Raw genomic sequence first — 14,929 nt, forward strand, 5'->3', positions numbered from 1 at the left:
TCCGGTAGTCCGGTGTTTGACTGACGAAGATGATCATATGGTAAAAAAAAAAAATTATTATTTCTTGTTACTGTACCTAGCTAAGTTCTTTTTTTTTTTATTAGGATCTGAATACCGTTCGTTTTATTAATTATAGTGCATGGAGTTTGGGAGAAATGAAAGCCCTACCTAGGTTGATGATCAGAATTGGACAATTGTGAATTTGTGATCTTCGCAATTCGTTTCAAGTGTGAACAGTGAAATGAATTGATGAGCTATCGTGAATTCTGGGCTTTAGTTTTCTTGTAAACAAAATTGTTCGAGGGATGGGAATACGGGATAAGAAAAAAATAAATATACAAAAAAAAAAGTTTGGGGTGACGATGGCAAAAGCTCTCTTTGGAAGAGATTGGTACTGTTAGATATTCTGACAGTGTTCCACCAATTATTGCAAATATCTTCAAACCAAACACGGCTCTCTTCTAGCTAGCTAGCTACCCATATATGTCTCTCCTCATCATCGGCCTTTAAAAGAAAAAAAATAATATGAAGAAATGAAAGTGTGTGTGTATATATATATATATAGTATTAGTAGTACAAATCATTAATTGACCATATGTATAAAACTATAAATAAAGCGGAAATCCCACTGTATTGGGCAACTACTTCACGTTATTCTTGGAATTGAAGTCCAAGATGGGGTTTTCAATTCAATTATCATTTAATTATTGCTACTAATCGTTTGTTTAATTATTATTTCTATTGCCCACACAGACACGCACACACACACTCTCAATGTATTTCCTAACAACTTCTGGAGGTGGTTATTGGATTTGCGGTTTTGAGGGTTTCAATTTTTATTTCGTCTTGCTTTGTTTATGTTGGATTAATATATAATAACAAGTGACAGCTGATATGTGTGTGTATATATAAACTATACCCTTTTTTGTAGAGAACGTGACGACAAAGCCCCAAAATTTAATTTGTCGTTAACGCAAGGAGACAAAATAGTGCTACGTCACAGTTTACATGGTTGAACCTTCAACCACCCGACAACCCTATTTTGCAGTACCGTTCCCCTTAATTGCAAAAATAACCTCGTGGACCGACTAACCCTTGTTTCTACACGAATAAAACTGCACATATGTGATAATTATGCAAAGAGAAACGTAAGGCCTATATGTGCCCTAGACTTTCTTTTTTGTGAATCTAATCGAACAAAGTCGCGTAGATTTTTTTCAGCGTGACAGCCAAAAATATGCAATCGAAGGTATATTATTTCTATGTGTGTGTCGTTATTGTCAGTCGGTGTGTGTGTCCAATAACGAAGCGAGAGGGCAAATTTTTGGTTCTTCAAAGATTTCAATATCTTTTCCTAATTAAGGAACGGAAAGGAGAGAAAAAGAAAGTGTTGTCGTAAACTTGTATTGTATGTAATTTAAAGCTTGTTTGTGATGACAAAGGCGTATAAAAGGACCAACCCTACTTTTCACATCAATATGGGACCTATTAATAATTATTATTGCTATTTTATTTTGGGGGGGTTTCCTTTGGGTTTGGAAAAGACAGCTTTAGTGATGACCGATGACGTCAACAACATTAACAACCACAGCTCCAATAATTAATCACCCTTCTTCGTTATTTTATTTTAAAATTTTTATCTATTTTTTTAGCCCCTTTAATTGAGAATCATACGTGGTAGACATGCAGTGGAAAGAGATTTACACCTAAAGTGGGTCCCGCCACATAGAATCTTTCAAGCCCAAGAGTATCCAAATGCAATACAGCAATAGTATAATGGATACCAAGTTTGACATCTAAAATTCAGAGCAAAAAAAAATAAGTTTGACATCTAAAATTCAGAGCAAAAAAAAATAAGTTTGACATCTAATGTTGAATTGAATGTTAAATTTTTTTTTTCCCCTGCCTTTCCGTATCCTAATATATTGTTATATATGTATAGGATTAATTTATTCTAGTTGATAATTATTTTTCTTACTAATAATGGATTTTTTTTGTCTTTTTATTTAATTCAAATTTTAGTTTTGTTTATTTTATAATTGGTAGATAAAAGAAATACATATTTGCTTAAAAAAACGTATTGTTAACATGTCAATTATTCCACTATGTTAGAGTTTTAATGTTAAATAAATTGTCACAACATATTCATTGTAGATGGACTAACGTAAGAAGAATCTCCTTGAGATTCTTACTTTGAACAGAAAAGGAGAAAAAATGACAAAGCAACAACAGTGAATAGTTTATAGCATACACGATGTGTGAAGTGTTTAAATAATAATTGTGTTACATGCACATAACATTACTAAAAAGAAAAAGAAAAAAAAAGGACAAAGGGAAGTCGTTTCTATTTTATTGTAATATTAAAAAATGAAATACCAATAAAAAAAATGGGAATTGGACAACCCAAGTGCCCCCACTGAAAGTTCCTTAATGGTAGGGCTTCAGATGCACTTAAAAAGTAAAAATTCAGTCTAAAGCTCCAAAAGCCTCTTTAAAAACTTCATGCCAAGTTTACTTTTTTTCTTTCTCCTACAAAATTAATCTTCTTTGTAAATTTTTCTGAAGTGGTCACTGGCCATCGCTCAACTGTGGAACACATTGACCCATTTGATTGGAGAAACATCTCATCTCATCTTCAAAGCTCTACATCTTGGACTTTTTTTTTTTATTTTTTATCAGGCCATCTTTTTACCCTCGCATTTTGCTTCCGAATTTTTCCTCTTATAACCACCGACTCAAATTATACTCTTTAAGGCTACGGTTTGATGTACACGCAACCAGGATATGACTCAAATTATACTCTTTAAGGCTACGGTTTACTTTTCCTTCCCCAGAGGGGTGAAAAAAAACCAATGGTAAATAGCAATGATAAAGTCATGTTAACTTTTTTTTTTTTGTTTTAACCAGGCATTGAAAGTTTGAGACTACACTACCAGTCCAGTTGTGAGGAAGCGTGCAAAGAGAAAGATAAATAATTTAGTGAAACCTTTTTATTTCCCTTCCATCCCACCTGAGATAACCATAAAAAAAGACTAAATAAAATAAAAAGGCCAACAAAGGACAATCGACTTTAACGTATGATTTAGCCTGCCAACTGACAGACACTATACTCACACTCTCTCCGTTTTATTTATTTGCTTTCCTTTCTATACCAAAAAAAAATAATAATAATAATAATGTCAGAGGGGTCAGTATTATTGCCCAGCGACGTGGCAAAACGAATGTCATTCCTCTCTTCTCCTAATAACCAAAAATAAATAAATAAATAAACGACCCCTCAAAAACTGTAACACTAAATTCACCATGTCGTTTCTCTTTACCTAAAAAAAAAAAAAAAAAAAAATTCTCTACAACGTTCCCCAATTCATGAACTTCTTGACCTCGTCGTAGAGAACCAAAATGGCGGCGGCCCCGGTGCTCCGGAAGACGTTGGAGACGGCCCCGCGGTAGAAGGACGCAACGCCCTCGGAGCGGTAGATCTTGGCCCAGCAGTCGAGCGTGCTTCGGTAGGCGGGCCTGTCGAGGCCCGACTGCATCATCATCCGCCGCCGCACGGTGTCGAGCGGGTACGACACGAGCCCCGCGGCGGTGGAGACCGCCTGCGCGGCCGCCCACCGCTTCCACAGCGCGGCCTCGTCCGACATGGCTTCCTTGGCGGTGTCGAAGCCGCCGAAGTAGATCCCGCGGTGGACCACCATCCCTTGGAGGGACGCCGGCAGGCCTCGGTAGATTCCGCGGAGCCCGTCTTTTCTTCTGACCGTCGCGAGGAAGTGGGCCATGCCGCGGAACTGACGCGTGTCCCTCCGCCCCACGTCTGCCGCCAGCCGCGTGTGCGCGATGTCCAGCGGGTACACCACCACCAGCGTCGTGCACCCGGCTGCCGCTCCAGCCGCGAAGTTCGCCGCCGCCCCGCACGCGAAATTACCGTCGTCGCCCTTGGAGCTCCCGTTTCTCAACATGTTTCTGTAAAGATCCTGCACACAAGTATATATGTATACATCAGTTTCGATAGCCCGGGATTTAAATATCTCGTAATAGTAGCCGTTGTTGTGATTTGGTCGTAATACTAGACCAAGGTTTACGACTTAATAGACCAGGCTCAAAAATCATACACCTAGTTGCATAATAAGATTGTGTTAATAAGAAGGCATAATTTAAAGTGTCCATTAGGAAAATAACCAAGTTAAACGTTTCATATTGCTAAATAACCAACGTTTCGTAAATCTTAGATAAATAGCCATTTTCAGGTATTTACAGACGTAAATTTTAGATAAATAGCCACCTTCATGTATAAGACCGCGTCATTATTTATGGCTATTTACCTAAGATTTACCAAACGTTGGCTATTTAGCAATGTCAAACGTTTAAGTTGGCTATTTTCCTAATTTTCTGTAATTTAAAATGCTAACTCAGGATTTAAAAGCCCTAATTTTCTAACTTAAGCGTGCAAACTCGGTTCCCTATTCGAGATGTGAACTAATTTATCCGATTACACTACTTTACCAGCGACGTAACTAAAATACTAATTTACCAGCTACTCTCCCATACCTAATGACCACGCTGAATTACTAAAACATAATTCAATCAATATGAAAGCGAAATTAAATAAGTAAATTGCTAATTACCTACTGGTCTAAAATTCCTTGTTTGCCCAAAACACTTGCCTCAAGATGTCGTAACCAAAAAAAAAATGAAAGAGAATAAATAAAAAAACTGTCGAGTGATATAACTGATCCGAAATTATTGTACCTAGGCCTAAACTTGGCTTGACCAAACATTAAGACAGTGTTCAGTCCCAGCAATGTCACGGAACCTCGCGGTTACAACATTCATCGAGTACTAACATTGTCTCATTACATCATCGACTTAAAATGCAAGTCTCACGAACTATATGCACTTGCTGACATCTGAAATTTACTCTTTTTCTGAATTGCCTCTTACAAAAGGAGAGTGTCCAAGTACTAAGCACGGAAAAACCATAGTAAGCCTAATTTATCGATAAGCCTTTCTCATTTCTCTCTATTCACTCGCCTCAACATCATGCTATGAATACATGACTTCGTATAGACACTCAAACAAGACATTGATGATTTTAGAAACAGATTTCAAAAGTCTTAAAACCTATTTGCCACTAGACCCTGCTTCCCAAATTTGTCTAACTATGGTCTAAGTGGTTTTACTCGTTGCTCTAAAATGGAGTCACTTCTCCTAGTTATTTTGGAGAATTCAGTGACATTGTCGAACCGACCACCTACTCTTTTTTTTTTTTTGAACAAGCCACAGCAATGTCAATAACCTATCAATCAGAAGCAGGGGAAACACCTTATCTTAGCTAACTTGGCCCGAAGATTGTCGTGTCATGTTGATTCAGGTTAATAACAGAAATACTAAAGATCATTCAGATTTGCATTTTGAGAAAAACTGTCAGAATGCCCAAAAGAATTTGAGAAGCTATGCTCGAGAAGGCAAAAGTGTTCTAACAGCACAAACAAAGAAACAAAAACGAAGCCATCGAAACCCAGAATATTATACCCGTTACAAAAGTAAGTATGCTTCTTTAGTAACATGGACTGAACCAAGCTAGAATCAAATGCACTTGCCAAAGAAATCCTTAACACTTGAAATTCAGAGTCACATGACTTGGGAGCCAAGCATTAGAAACAAAACCGGCATAAATTCTTCAACCGAGCGCAATTCAAAACTAAGAAATCCATCTTTTTTACGTCTATACATTCGAATCATCTCTATTCTCCATCAAAAGAAGAAGAGATAAAAAAATAAATAAACGGAATGAGCAGAGAGCAGAAGAGAAAAAGGTTTGACCTTGAGAGAGAAGTTGAGGGCGACGGAGGGGTAATATCGGAGGACACTGGTGCCATTTCCGCGCCAGAGAGATAGAAATCCGTCGTCGCGGACGGTGCGAGCTATACAGTCGACCATTCCCCTGAACCTCCGGCGGCTGAGCACGGCGGCGTTGCTCTCCTGCGTCTGAAGAAGTAGTTTCGCTCTCTCGATCGGCGCAACGATGGTGTGCACAGCGCCGCCCATCGCCGCCGCCGCCACCATGTCCCTCTGGAACCTCCACACCCACTCTTTTCCCCTCATACCCTCCTCCGCCATCGGAGATGGCTTTTCGATTGAAAAAACTAGGGTTTCGGAATCCCTAAATCGTTTTTCTTTTTAAATTTCGTTGGCCAATGTTGGTGGTGGTGATATTCGTACAAGCGATTCTCTGTCTCACGGTCACGCCTAAGCCATATTATGACTTTATATAATCTCCTTCTTTTGCTGTCTCATTCCTTCAATCAAAATGAGATTAAGGTTTTGGTCAAGTCTGTCGTTCATTAAAGAAGGAGGTAGTGTAGTTGTACACTTGTACTTAATTTTATTTTATTCGAACCAATTTTATTTTATTTTTTTAAATTAACCTCGCTCACTTAGATGGTTTGACAAAATGATATATTATTTTATATCCCTTGAGAAAATCGTTGGAACTTAAATATGAATAATAATCTAACTTGAACTTGTGTTCACGTTTGAGCCCTCGTAAGAGCAACAACGGATTGTCAACTATTATCCGAATTATTTGAAAGAGAGACAATTGATTGTTCGATGGGAATAGTTTTGGAATTTATTAAAGAATAGCTTTTAAAGATATCGATTCTTGGCATTGAAATAAAATAAAATAAAAATAAAAGCAAGTCACATTTTTTTAATAATTGTATCCAAAGCGACTCGTTTGTTATTTGTGACATAGTACAAAACGTGGATATGCCGGTTGCGGGAAGTCTGTTTTTTTACTTAGCATCAAAAAAATCATTTTATAAGAAAATTATCCAAAGCGACATGTCGTATGTTATTTTTGAACGAATAACAACATTCTAAAATTAACGAGATTACTAATGAATTTGAATATACGTTTATGCGTTGTCATTAGTAAAATCAATTTATTCTATAAGAAAATGAATCTCCTCAACTAAATTTTATAACAACATTAGATATATTTAACAAATTTGATACACCAAAGCACTTATTAAACTAATTTATTATTAAATATTATTTAATGCAAGTGATGATTTTAAATAAGGGTAAATTAGCAAAATAGCCAAATCAAACCTTTAACATTGCTAAATAGCCAAGGTTTTGTAAATACTAAGTAAATAGCCACTCGGATGACGTGGACGAATCGGATTTTTTTTCAATTCCAGTTTGTGTCCTTTTATCTTTTGAATCCGAAATTTTTTGAATTTTGAATTTTTTTTCCTGAATTTCAGAGTGATTAAAATTGGGTAGTTAATTTCGGATCTTTATTTTTAGCAACTGAATAATTACGTGTGGTATTTATTCCTTATTTTGTTTCCATATATATATCTGGCGTTATTAATTTCTTTTTTCTTTAATCCGATTCTTTGTGTAATCATCTGTAAATAGTTGTAAATTATAGTGTAATCATCCGTAAATAGTTGTAAATTATAGTGTAATCAGTTGTAAATAACTGTAAATAATAGTATAAATAGTTATCACAATAATTAAAGTGGCAGTTTTTTTTTATTTTTAGGTTGAATATTGATATATTACGTATTTTAAGCAGTTAAGACATTCAAATCTTTTTATTTTAGGCAGTTTAGTTTTAAATTTGAATTATCCAGTCAATCTAAATAATAATTCCCTATTAATTAGTATTTAGTTATGAGATTACATGTATTTAGTCTTTAATGGTATAGAATATCTGATCAAATATGAGTATATTACGTGTACTAGACATATAAGCTATTTAAATGAGTGTACTGTAAATGAGTGTTAATATATACAACTTTCAGTAAATACTTTGCACATAACACAAAATTTATACCATTTTGAAGTAAATAACCGTATACTATAGTCAACAATATATAAATTTGCAGTAAAAACTGTGTAAATACAATGTCACATTAAATACAGCAACACGAATATACAGAACTATAAATCGTAGGGGGCACAAAATTTGTTAATTAATATGTCTCTACATCTACTTAGGTGTCCCGTAATTTTGATCGGTATTTTCTCTGACCGACTTTCCTCGCCATATTATCATTCTGTGTACACAAGAAAATGAAGATTGTGTAAATATTTGTAAATAACTCATTTCCAGACTATTTGCTAGAATCATGTAAATAGATGTAAATAACATTGTAAATCTCATGTAAATATAATGTAGTCAACGTACAAAAATGGTCGCTTCACAAAATGATAAAACTTGAAAAATGGGTCCGATTTACACAAATTTGTGGGTATTCAATAATCGAATCAACAAATTTTTGTTTTTTTGGGTAAATCTCTTTCAAAATAAAGTAAATACTAATCTATATATGCGTACCTGTATGTATATTCGGTATAACCATACACGACAAGATTTACACATCTAGCCATTTAAAATCGAACCCCCAAATCTTGTATGCAAATTCCTAGGGTTTAAGGCAAAAAACTAGGATTAAAATAAGTAATACACGAACATTAACTATTGACCATTTATCTAAGAGGAAGAAGAACAAGAAAAAATTCATGTTATTCAATAACCGATCCAAAAAACCATGTTTTCTCTTTTATTTTTGTGTAAATCTTTGACGAAAAATAGTAAATACGAGTTAAAAAAGCAAGAACCTCTACACATGCATACCAGATTTAGATTCAACAGCCAGATTTCTCGTCGGGGAAGAAGAAAAGATTTTCGTCGGGGAAGAGAGTAGCGTTTTTGGAAAAATTTTGGGAGAGCTTTTTTTTTATGACCGAGAGAAATGCAATGAAGGTGAGCGGTTTTCAAATAAATGTGTTTAATGACCTTGATTCTCGGAAATCCTGATTTTTTTTTATTTAAATAATGTGAGCGGTTTTCAAATAAATTTTGATTTTTTTTTTTTTTATATTCAGCAGTAATGACGATTGGGCGGGAAACAATATGGGCATTTTCGTAAACTTTGACGTGCAATTAAATACAACTGGCTATTTACTTAATATTTACAAAACCTTGGCTATTTAGCAATTTCTAAGGTTTGAGTTGGCTATTTTGCTAAATAATTGTTTAAATAATGTCACAAGACCATATAAATTTATAAATTTTTTATTTTTACAAAAACAGTACTTTGAGGCTTTTTACTAGATATCCATTATAACATTCTTCTACTGAGGATGGATTGACCCCAAGACACAATTGATTGAAAATTAAAATAAGATGGAAGCACATTGTGTGTAAGTTTTTAACGACAACACCAAATATCGAGCAACTCATTAACTATTCTACAAATCTCTTAGACATTAATGGATGAACCAAAACGATCGAAGAACACCAAACGTTGCAAGAGACAAATGACTAATGGCACCCACCAAAGTTTTAACAAGTTACCCAAAAAGGTAACCTAACAAATGATTATTCTCCAACATAACATTGCGAATCAAAGAACATAACACTAACAAAAAAATATAAATAAATACAAAAAATCCTCCACCTCTAACCAAATATGAGTACTTGGAATCTCCTCCAACCACGACCAGCAAAAAACGATACTGAAAGATACGAAGAGATAAAATGCCAAAAAAATATAAGACTTTGTCGGGGTAGGAGGAACTTGAACCCGAAGAAAACAAGGCTAACCACTAGGCTAAGAATTATTCTAGTGGGTACGGAGTTTTTCACCAAAAATCCTCCCGGAGTGAGCGGCACCAAGAACTCCTTTGGTGAGGTCGGGGTTGACCACTAGAGTGCTCCCAAAACAATGGCAACTGACCTCAAGAACATTACCAAGCTCCTTGCATCGACTGCAAAAAAAACCACCAATGAATCGTGTTCTTTGTTGCGAAATAACTCGCGCACGCAAGCGTACGTGTGTCGCTCAAGTAATATCGAATGTAAATTCGAGTATTGTACCCACTGAGACTAGTGATGCTAATTAACTCCAAATAATATTAAGAAGATGTTTGTAGCAAGAATAATAATAAAACTAAAGCAGAGAAATAGATACGAGTTTTGCAAGATGAGAATGTAAGGGTCACGACTTCACCGGAGCTAACTAGGTCGGGGGATTTTCAGGTTCAAACAACAAATCTACTCCTATAAATGCTAATCTCACTCTGTCGAAATTATTCGCTAGCCTCTCTCGAGTGTTCTAGCAAACCTATGTAATTAACGGATTATTATCCTCTCGGCATCTAATCTTATTAAAACAAGGGTTATTAAGGTATATAGCCACCCGGATATAAGGAATTGATTTTTAACCTACATTATGTTAATTTATTGTTAATACTAATAGCCAATTGGATTTATTAACAGTATTGAAAAATACCTATTTACCCTTTAAAATTCCCGCCCATTTGTTGGACACGATTAATTAGAAAATCGGAATCATATATTCGGCCTTAACTAATCACGTAAATCGAGGAATGTCATTAAAACCGAATACCAATTTTCACACACAACACGCAAGCATTTAATAATTGAAGAAAGAAAAAAAAAATCCAAAAAACTCTCGACCGAAACTCAAAAACTCACCGACTCCCCCACCACCACCGCGGCGCGTCACGAATCCGACTCCCCTACCACCACCGTGGCTCGTCACGAATCGGAAGTCGCGGCGTCGCGTCTCAGCGTAAGGATGAAACTTGGCGGCGGTGAGGCGGTCGAGGAGAGCGTTGAGGTCGCCGACGGTGAGATCGCCGTGGGAGGAGCGCGCGAGCTTCACCCGGGTGGGCCGTTCGGCCCGCTGGGGAAGGTGTCGGCGTTCGGCCCGACACTTGCTCTCACGCCGCCATCGATCGATCGATCCACACTTTTTTTTCCTTTTCAAGGCGGCAGAGGTTTTTTTTTTTTTTTTTTTTTTACTGTGTTTATTGTAAATGAGTATTGTAAATGTACAAAGGAAGAAATTTACAGTACATAAATATGTTAATATGTTAACATGGTCGGGATTGCAAAATGCCTACGAGAAAGCTCTGACGCCAAAGAAAGATGGGCCGGTGATTTGCGTGATGAGGAAGATGAGTTTCAATGGTTATTTAGTTGTACATAATAGGATGATTCGTTTTTGTTCGGATGGTGTATATTTGTGTAAATACAAAGCATATTTACAATATATTTGTGTAAATACAAAACATATTTACAGTATATTCATTGTAAATACAAAACATATTTACAGTATATTCATTGTAAATAATCTGAAAAAAGTTCTGAAAATATTTTGGACGTTCTAAAATTATGAATATATGAAAGATAAAATAATATCAATAAATGAAGATTATATTTATAGATTTTATCCATAATGAATTGCCACGAAAATAGAAACTAATTAGATAAAGTCAACGCTGAAACTTCCAATTTGAAATTTCAGTTAATACTTACCAATTTGGTTTAAAATATTTGATTCAAATTAAAAAAAAAAACTGCCTACATTACAGTTACAAATCCGAATATTTCAAGGGCAAAGCTGTAAAAAATCCGTCATTAATATGCTGCCACGTAAGCAACTTTGCTATTTGTAGATTATTTACAAAACGTTTGCCAAATTTAAATTGCTATAGATTCTGTGGCTTACGTAGCCAAATTTTTTTTAAAACAATCATACGCAATGAAACAAGAGTTCAAACGATTACATAAATTGTCTAGATTTTCTAACCTAGGACCAACTATGAAGACATGAACAAAAGCACGATTATTTACTCTCTCTCGAGTGATAAACAATCATAGATAACAATTCTAATGGTGATCCTAGGTAAGAAAATCTAGACAATTTATGTAATCGTTTGAACTCTTGTTTCATTACTCTCTCTCGAGTGATAAACAATCATAGATAACAACCATTATCAATCTCGGCTACATCGCAACCCCATAAGAAACTTAGCCTCTAATGGTGTTCATAATCAACGCTAAACATAACAGAATAATTAAACAATTATTTAGCAAAATAGCCAACTCAAACCTTTAAAATTGCGAAATAACCAAGGTTTTGTAAATACTAAGTAAATAGCCAGATATCATTTAATACACTCCTAAATTTACAAAAACGCCCAAATGATTCCCGCCCATAGTCACAGCAGTTGACTTAAAAAAAACGTGATTCCGAGATTTGAGGGGAGTAATAACTGCATATTTAAAACCGATCAACTCACAACCTCTTATCACACGGCAATTAAGAAAAAAAAGATTTCTAAAAAAAAAAAAAAATTTCAACTCGCGTCACTTTCTCCGACGAACTGCATCCATCTTCTCCGACTACCGATTTCGGCGAGGGGATCTCAAACATGTATGCATGTGTAATTTATTCCGATTGTAACTCGTTTTTACTAATGTTCAACATCGATTTACACATTAAAACATGGAAAAGTGTTTTTTAAGGAATCGGTTATGAAATAAGATGGTATTGCTTATTCTTCTTCCTCTGTGTAATGAATCAATGGATTTTTGTTCATTTATCCGAAAAATTTCACAGGTTTGGGTATGATGTCTAAAACTTGATGTGTTATATCTAGATCTTGTTGAGTAGTGTATTGATTCTGTTTTAATGTGTGTTAGTGTATGAGTAATACCATTGTAAATGTGTTTGAAGAATTTGCGTCTTTGGATATTAGAAGGAAATATGATTGACATATTTTGCAGTAAATATGTGTAAATGTCAGACAGGCCCAGATTATTTGTAAGTCATTATTTACACATAATACCATTGTAAATGAGTTTAAAATTGGTGTTTTTGGATTTCCAAGGATGTCGGTCAAACAAACAATCATGCTCATAGCCGCCACAGGAACATCTTTTATGTGCGTTATAACAGCATGTAAATATACGTAAATAACATCATGTAAATATACTGTATTATAACAGTATGTAAATATACGTAAATACATTAATAAACTGGGATGAACCTGGCGTGAAAGAGAGATATAACAACGTTTGAAATATATGTGCGTTAGAAACAAGAAATTTAAATAATAAAACGAGACAAGATAAATCATGCAGTAAATATAAGAAAATAATATAATAGGAAACAAATAAATTGCCAAGGTTCAACGTCCAAATTAGTTCCTAAAATAAAGGGAATCATTAAGTTGACTAAATCATGTTCACACTTATATGAGGAATTTAAATTAAAAAAAAAACGGGAAGTTATATAATCAGAAATTTCATAAACATTCGAAATTCAAACGCAACAGGGGTAAATTTGGAAATGAAAAAACATATTATTGGGCCACGTCATCCGAGTGGCTATTTACTTAGTATTTACAAAACCTTGGCTATATAGCAAATCATAAGGTTTGATTTGGCTATTTTGCTAATTTACCCATAATTAAAAGCAATAAAATAAAGATTGAAACCAAAATAGAATTCATATTAAATAAAATTGATGTTCAACAATAATTTAGAGCAATAAAGTAAATAAAAGAAGAGAAGAAAGAAGAACGAATGAATTCGGAGAAGGAGAACTCGTCGGGTTATCAATTCCGTTGAAGAACGCTTTTTTCCTCTTTCAAAAGCTCTCAAGAACAACCAAACAATAAAAGAGAAACTTAAACAAAAATGAAGATGTGTTTTTTAGAGCTTAAAGTCGAATATATAGGTCAATGAGTGATTTTCGGAGCATATTGGGCCTTTGGAATGGTTCAAATGGCCCAAAAACATAAAAAAACGGAAAGAAAGTCTGTCAAAACCCGAAGGAACGCGCGGCGCACGTGTCAAATGCTCCCGGCGCGCACTGATAGTCTGGAGATCCTCAGGGCGTGTACTTTTTTCCTCGCGACGCGAGGATGCTTCCGGACGCGCGCACTATTTTTGTATCGGCCGTATCTTCTTGCTCCGATGTCCGATTTTCGTAAATAAATATGCGTTGGAAAGCTAAGAGATAGCTCTATCCAATGATCGAAAGAATTTAACCATAATCATCACTTCAAAATCTCAAATCATGCAGAAGAAGACGCCATGTTTCTTGATTAGCTCTAACTCGTTCGAAAAATCTTCAAATCATCCCAAAGTTGCTCCATTGCCCTCAAAACACTTTTAGATCATGAAAACCTATAATAAAAAATAAAAAACACAAAATCTATTAAAAACACTTAAGGATTCGCTTCAATTCAAGTCCGGGAACGAGCGATTTGTACGTAAAAAACGCATTCATCATTCTTTGGCTCAGCCACAAGGAATGACACTAGAGAAAATAAAGCGCGTTCGAAAAAACAAACGAGATACAAATTAAGAGAATGACGGTGGGACGTAACCCCCCCTCCGGTTGGAGCCTCCCATTGGTTAAACTAGAGCAGTGACGTTCGGTAAACTGGTAATTTATTGTAAAATAGAAGGTAATATTCTGTCATTTGGCCAATATTGTTGACATTTTGTGATATTTTTTCAGCATTCAATGATATAATTATTGATATTGCAAAAATACATGTTAAAAATGAAAATGTGCTCAAAATGAGTATCGAGATGGAACTAGAACTATTATATGGTATGTCTGGATACAAGAAACAAGGATCAAAATAAAAATAAAATCCCTTATATTTTTTTGTGTTATTTAAATTGATTGAATTTTTAGGGAAAATAAAGTGAGGGATAAAATATGAGGGAAAATTTATTAACTAAGTTTGATATTCACTTTATAAGTTATAAGTTATAACACCATAATTTCTCCACACATAAAAAAAAGTTAAACACAGTAAAGTTTGAAAGAGACGAGGAAATTATCTATAAATATTGTACTCTTTACTCTCACGTAAAATTACAAATTTATCTTTTAAATTTCAAGATAATTATATTTATAGCATCAGAAAAATTAAACCTGAATATTAATAATTAGAGTGTTGTCACTGGATTTATCTAAATGTTTTTAGAAACATTTTCTGCTGAATCACATATTTTAAACTTTTTCGGGCAATGCAGGGGCATAGTGCTTGTCATAAATAATGCGACGAAACA

The 14,929-nt window shown here is 34.9% G+C and overlaps 1 protein-coding gene across 1 annotated transcript; it reads right to left on the reverse strand.

Moving 5' to 3' along the window:
• Positions 1-2,978: 2,978 nt before the first annotated feature.
• Positions 2,979-6,381, reverse strand: PM-ANT (Mitochondrial substrate carrier family protein). The gene is made up of 2 exons (XM_089620527.1): positions 5,824-6,381; positions 2,979-3,974 (listed from the first exon to the last, which is right to left on the reverse strand). The coding sequence occupies exons 1-2, from the start codon at positions 6,118-6,120 to the stop codon at positions 3,348-3,350; spliced, it is 924 nt and encodes a 307-aa protein (XP_089476653.1). The 5' UTR covers positions 6,121-6,381; the 3' UTR covers positions 2,979-3,347.
• Between the last annotated feature and the right edge of the window lie 8,548 nt (positions 6,382-14,929).

The sequence above is a fragment of the Urtica dioica genome, chromosome 7 (genome assembly GCF_054948205.1).
Source record: "Urtica dioica subsp. dioica isolate 48M chromosome 7, U.dioica_male_clone48M_v1_H2, whole genome shotgun sequence".
In the NCBI taxonomy this organism is placed as follows: Eukaryota; Viridiplantae; Streptophyta; class Magnoliopsida; order Rosales; family Urticaceae; genus Urtica; species Urtica dioica.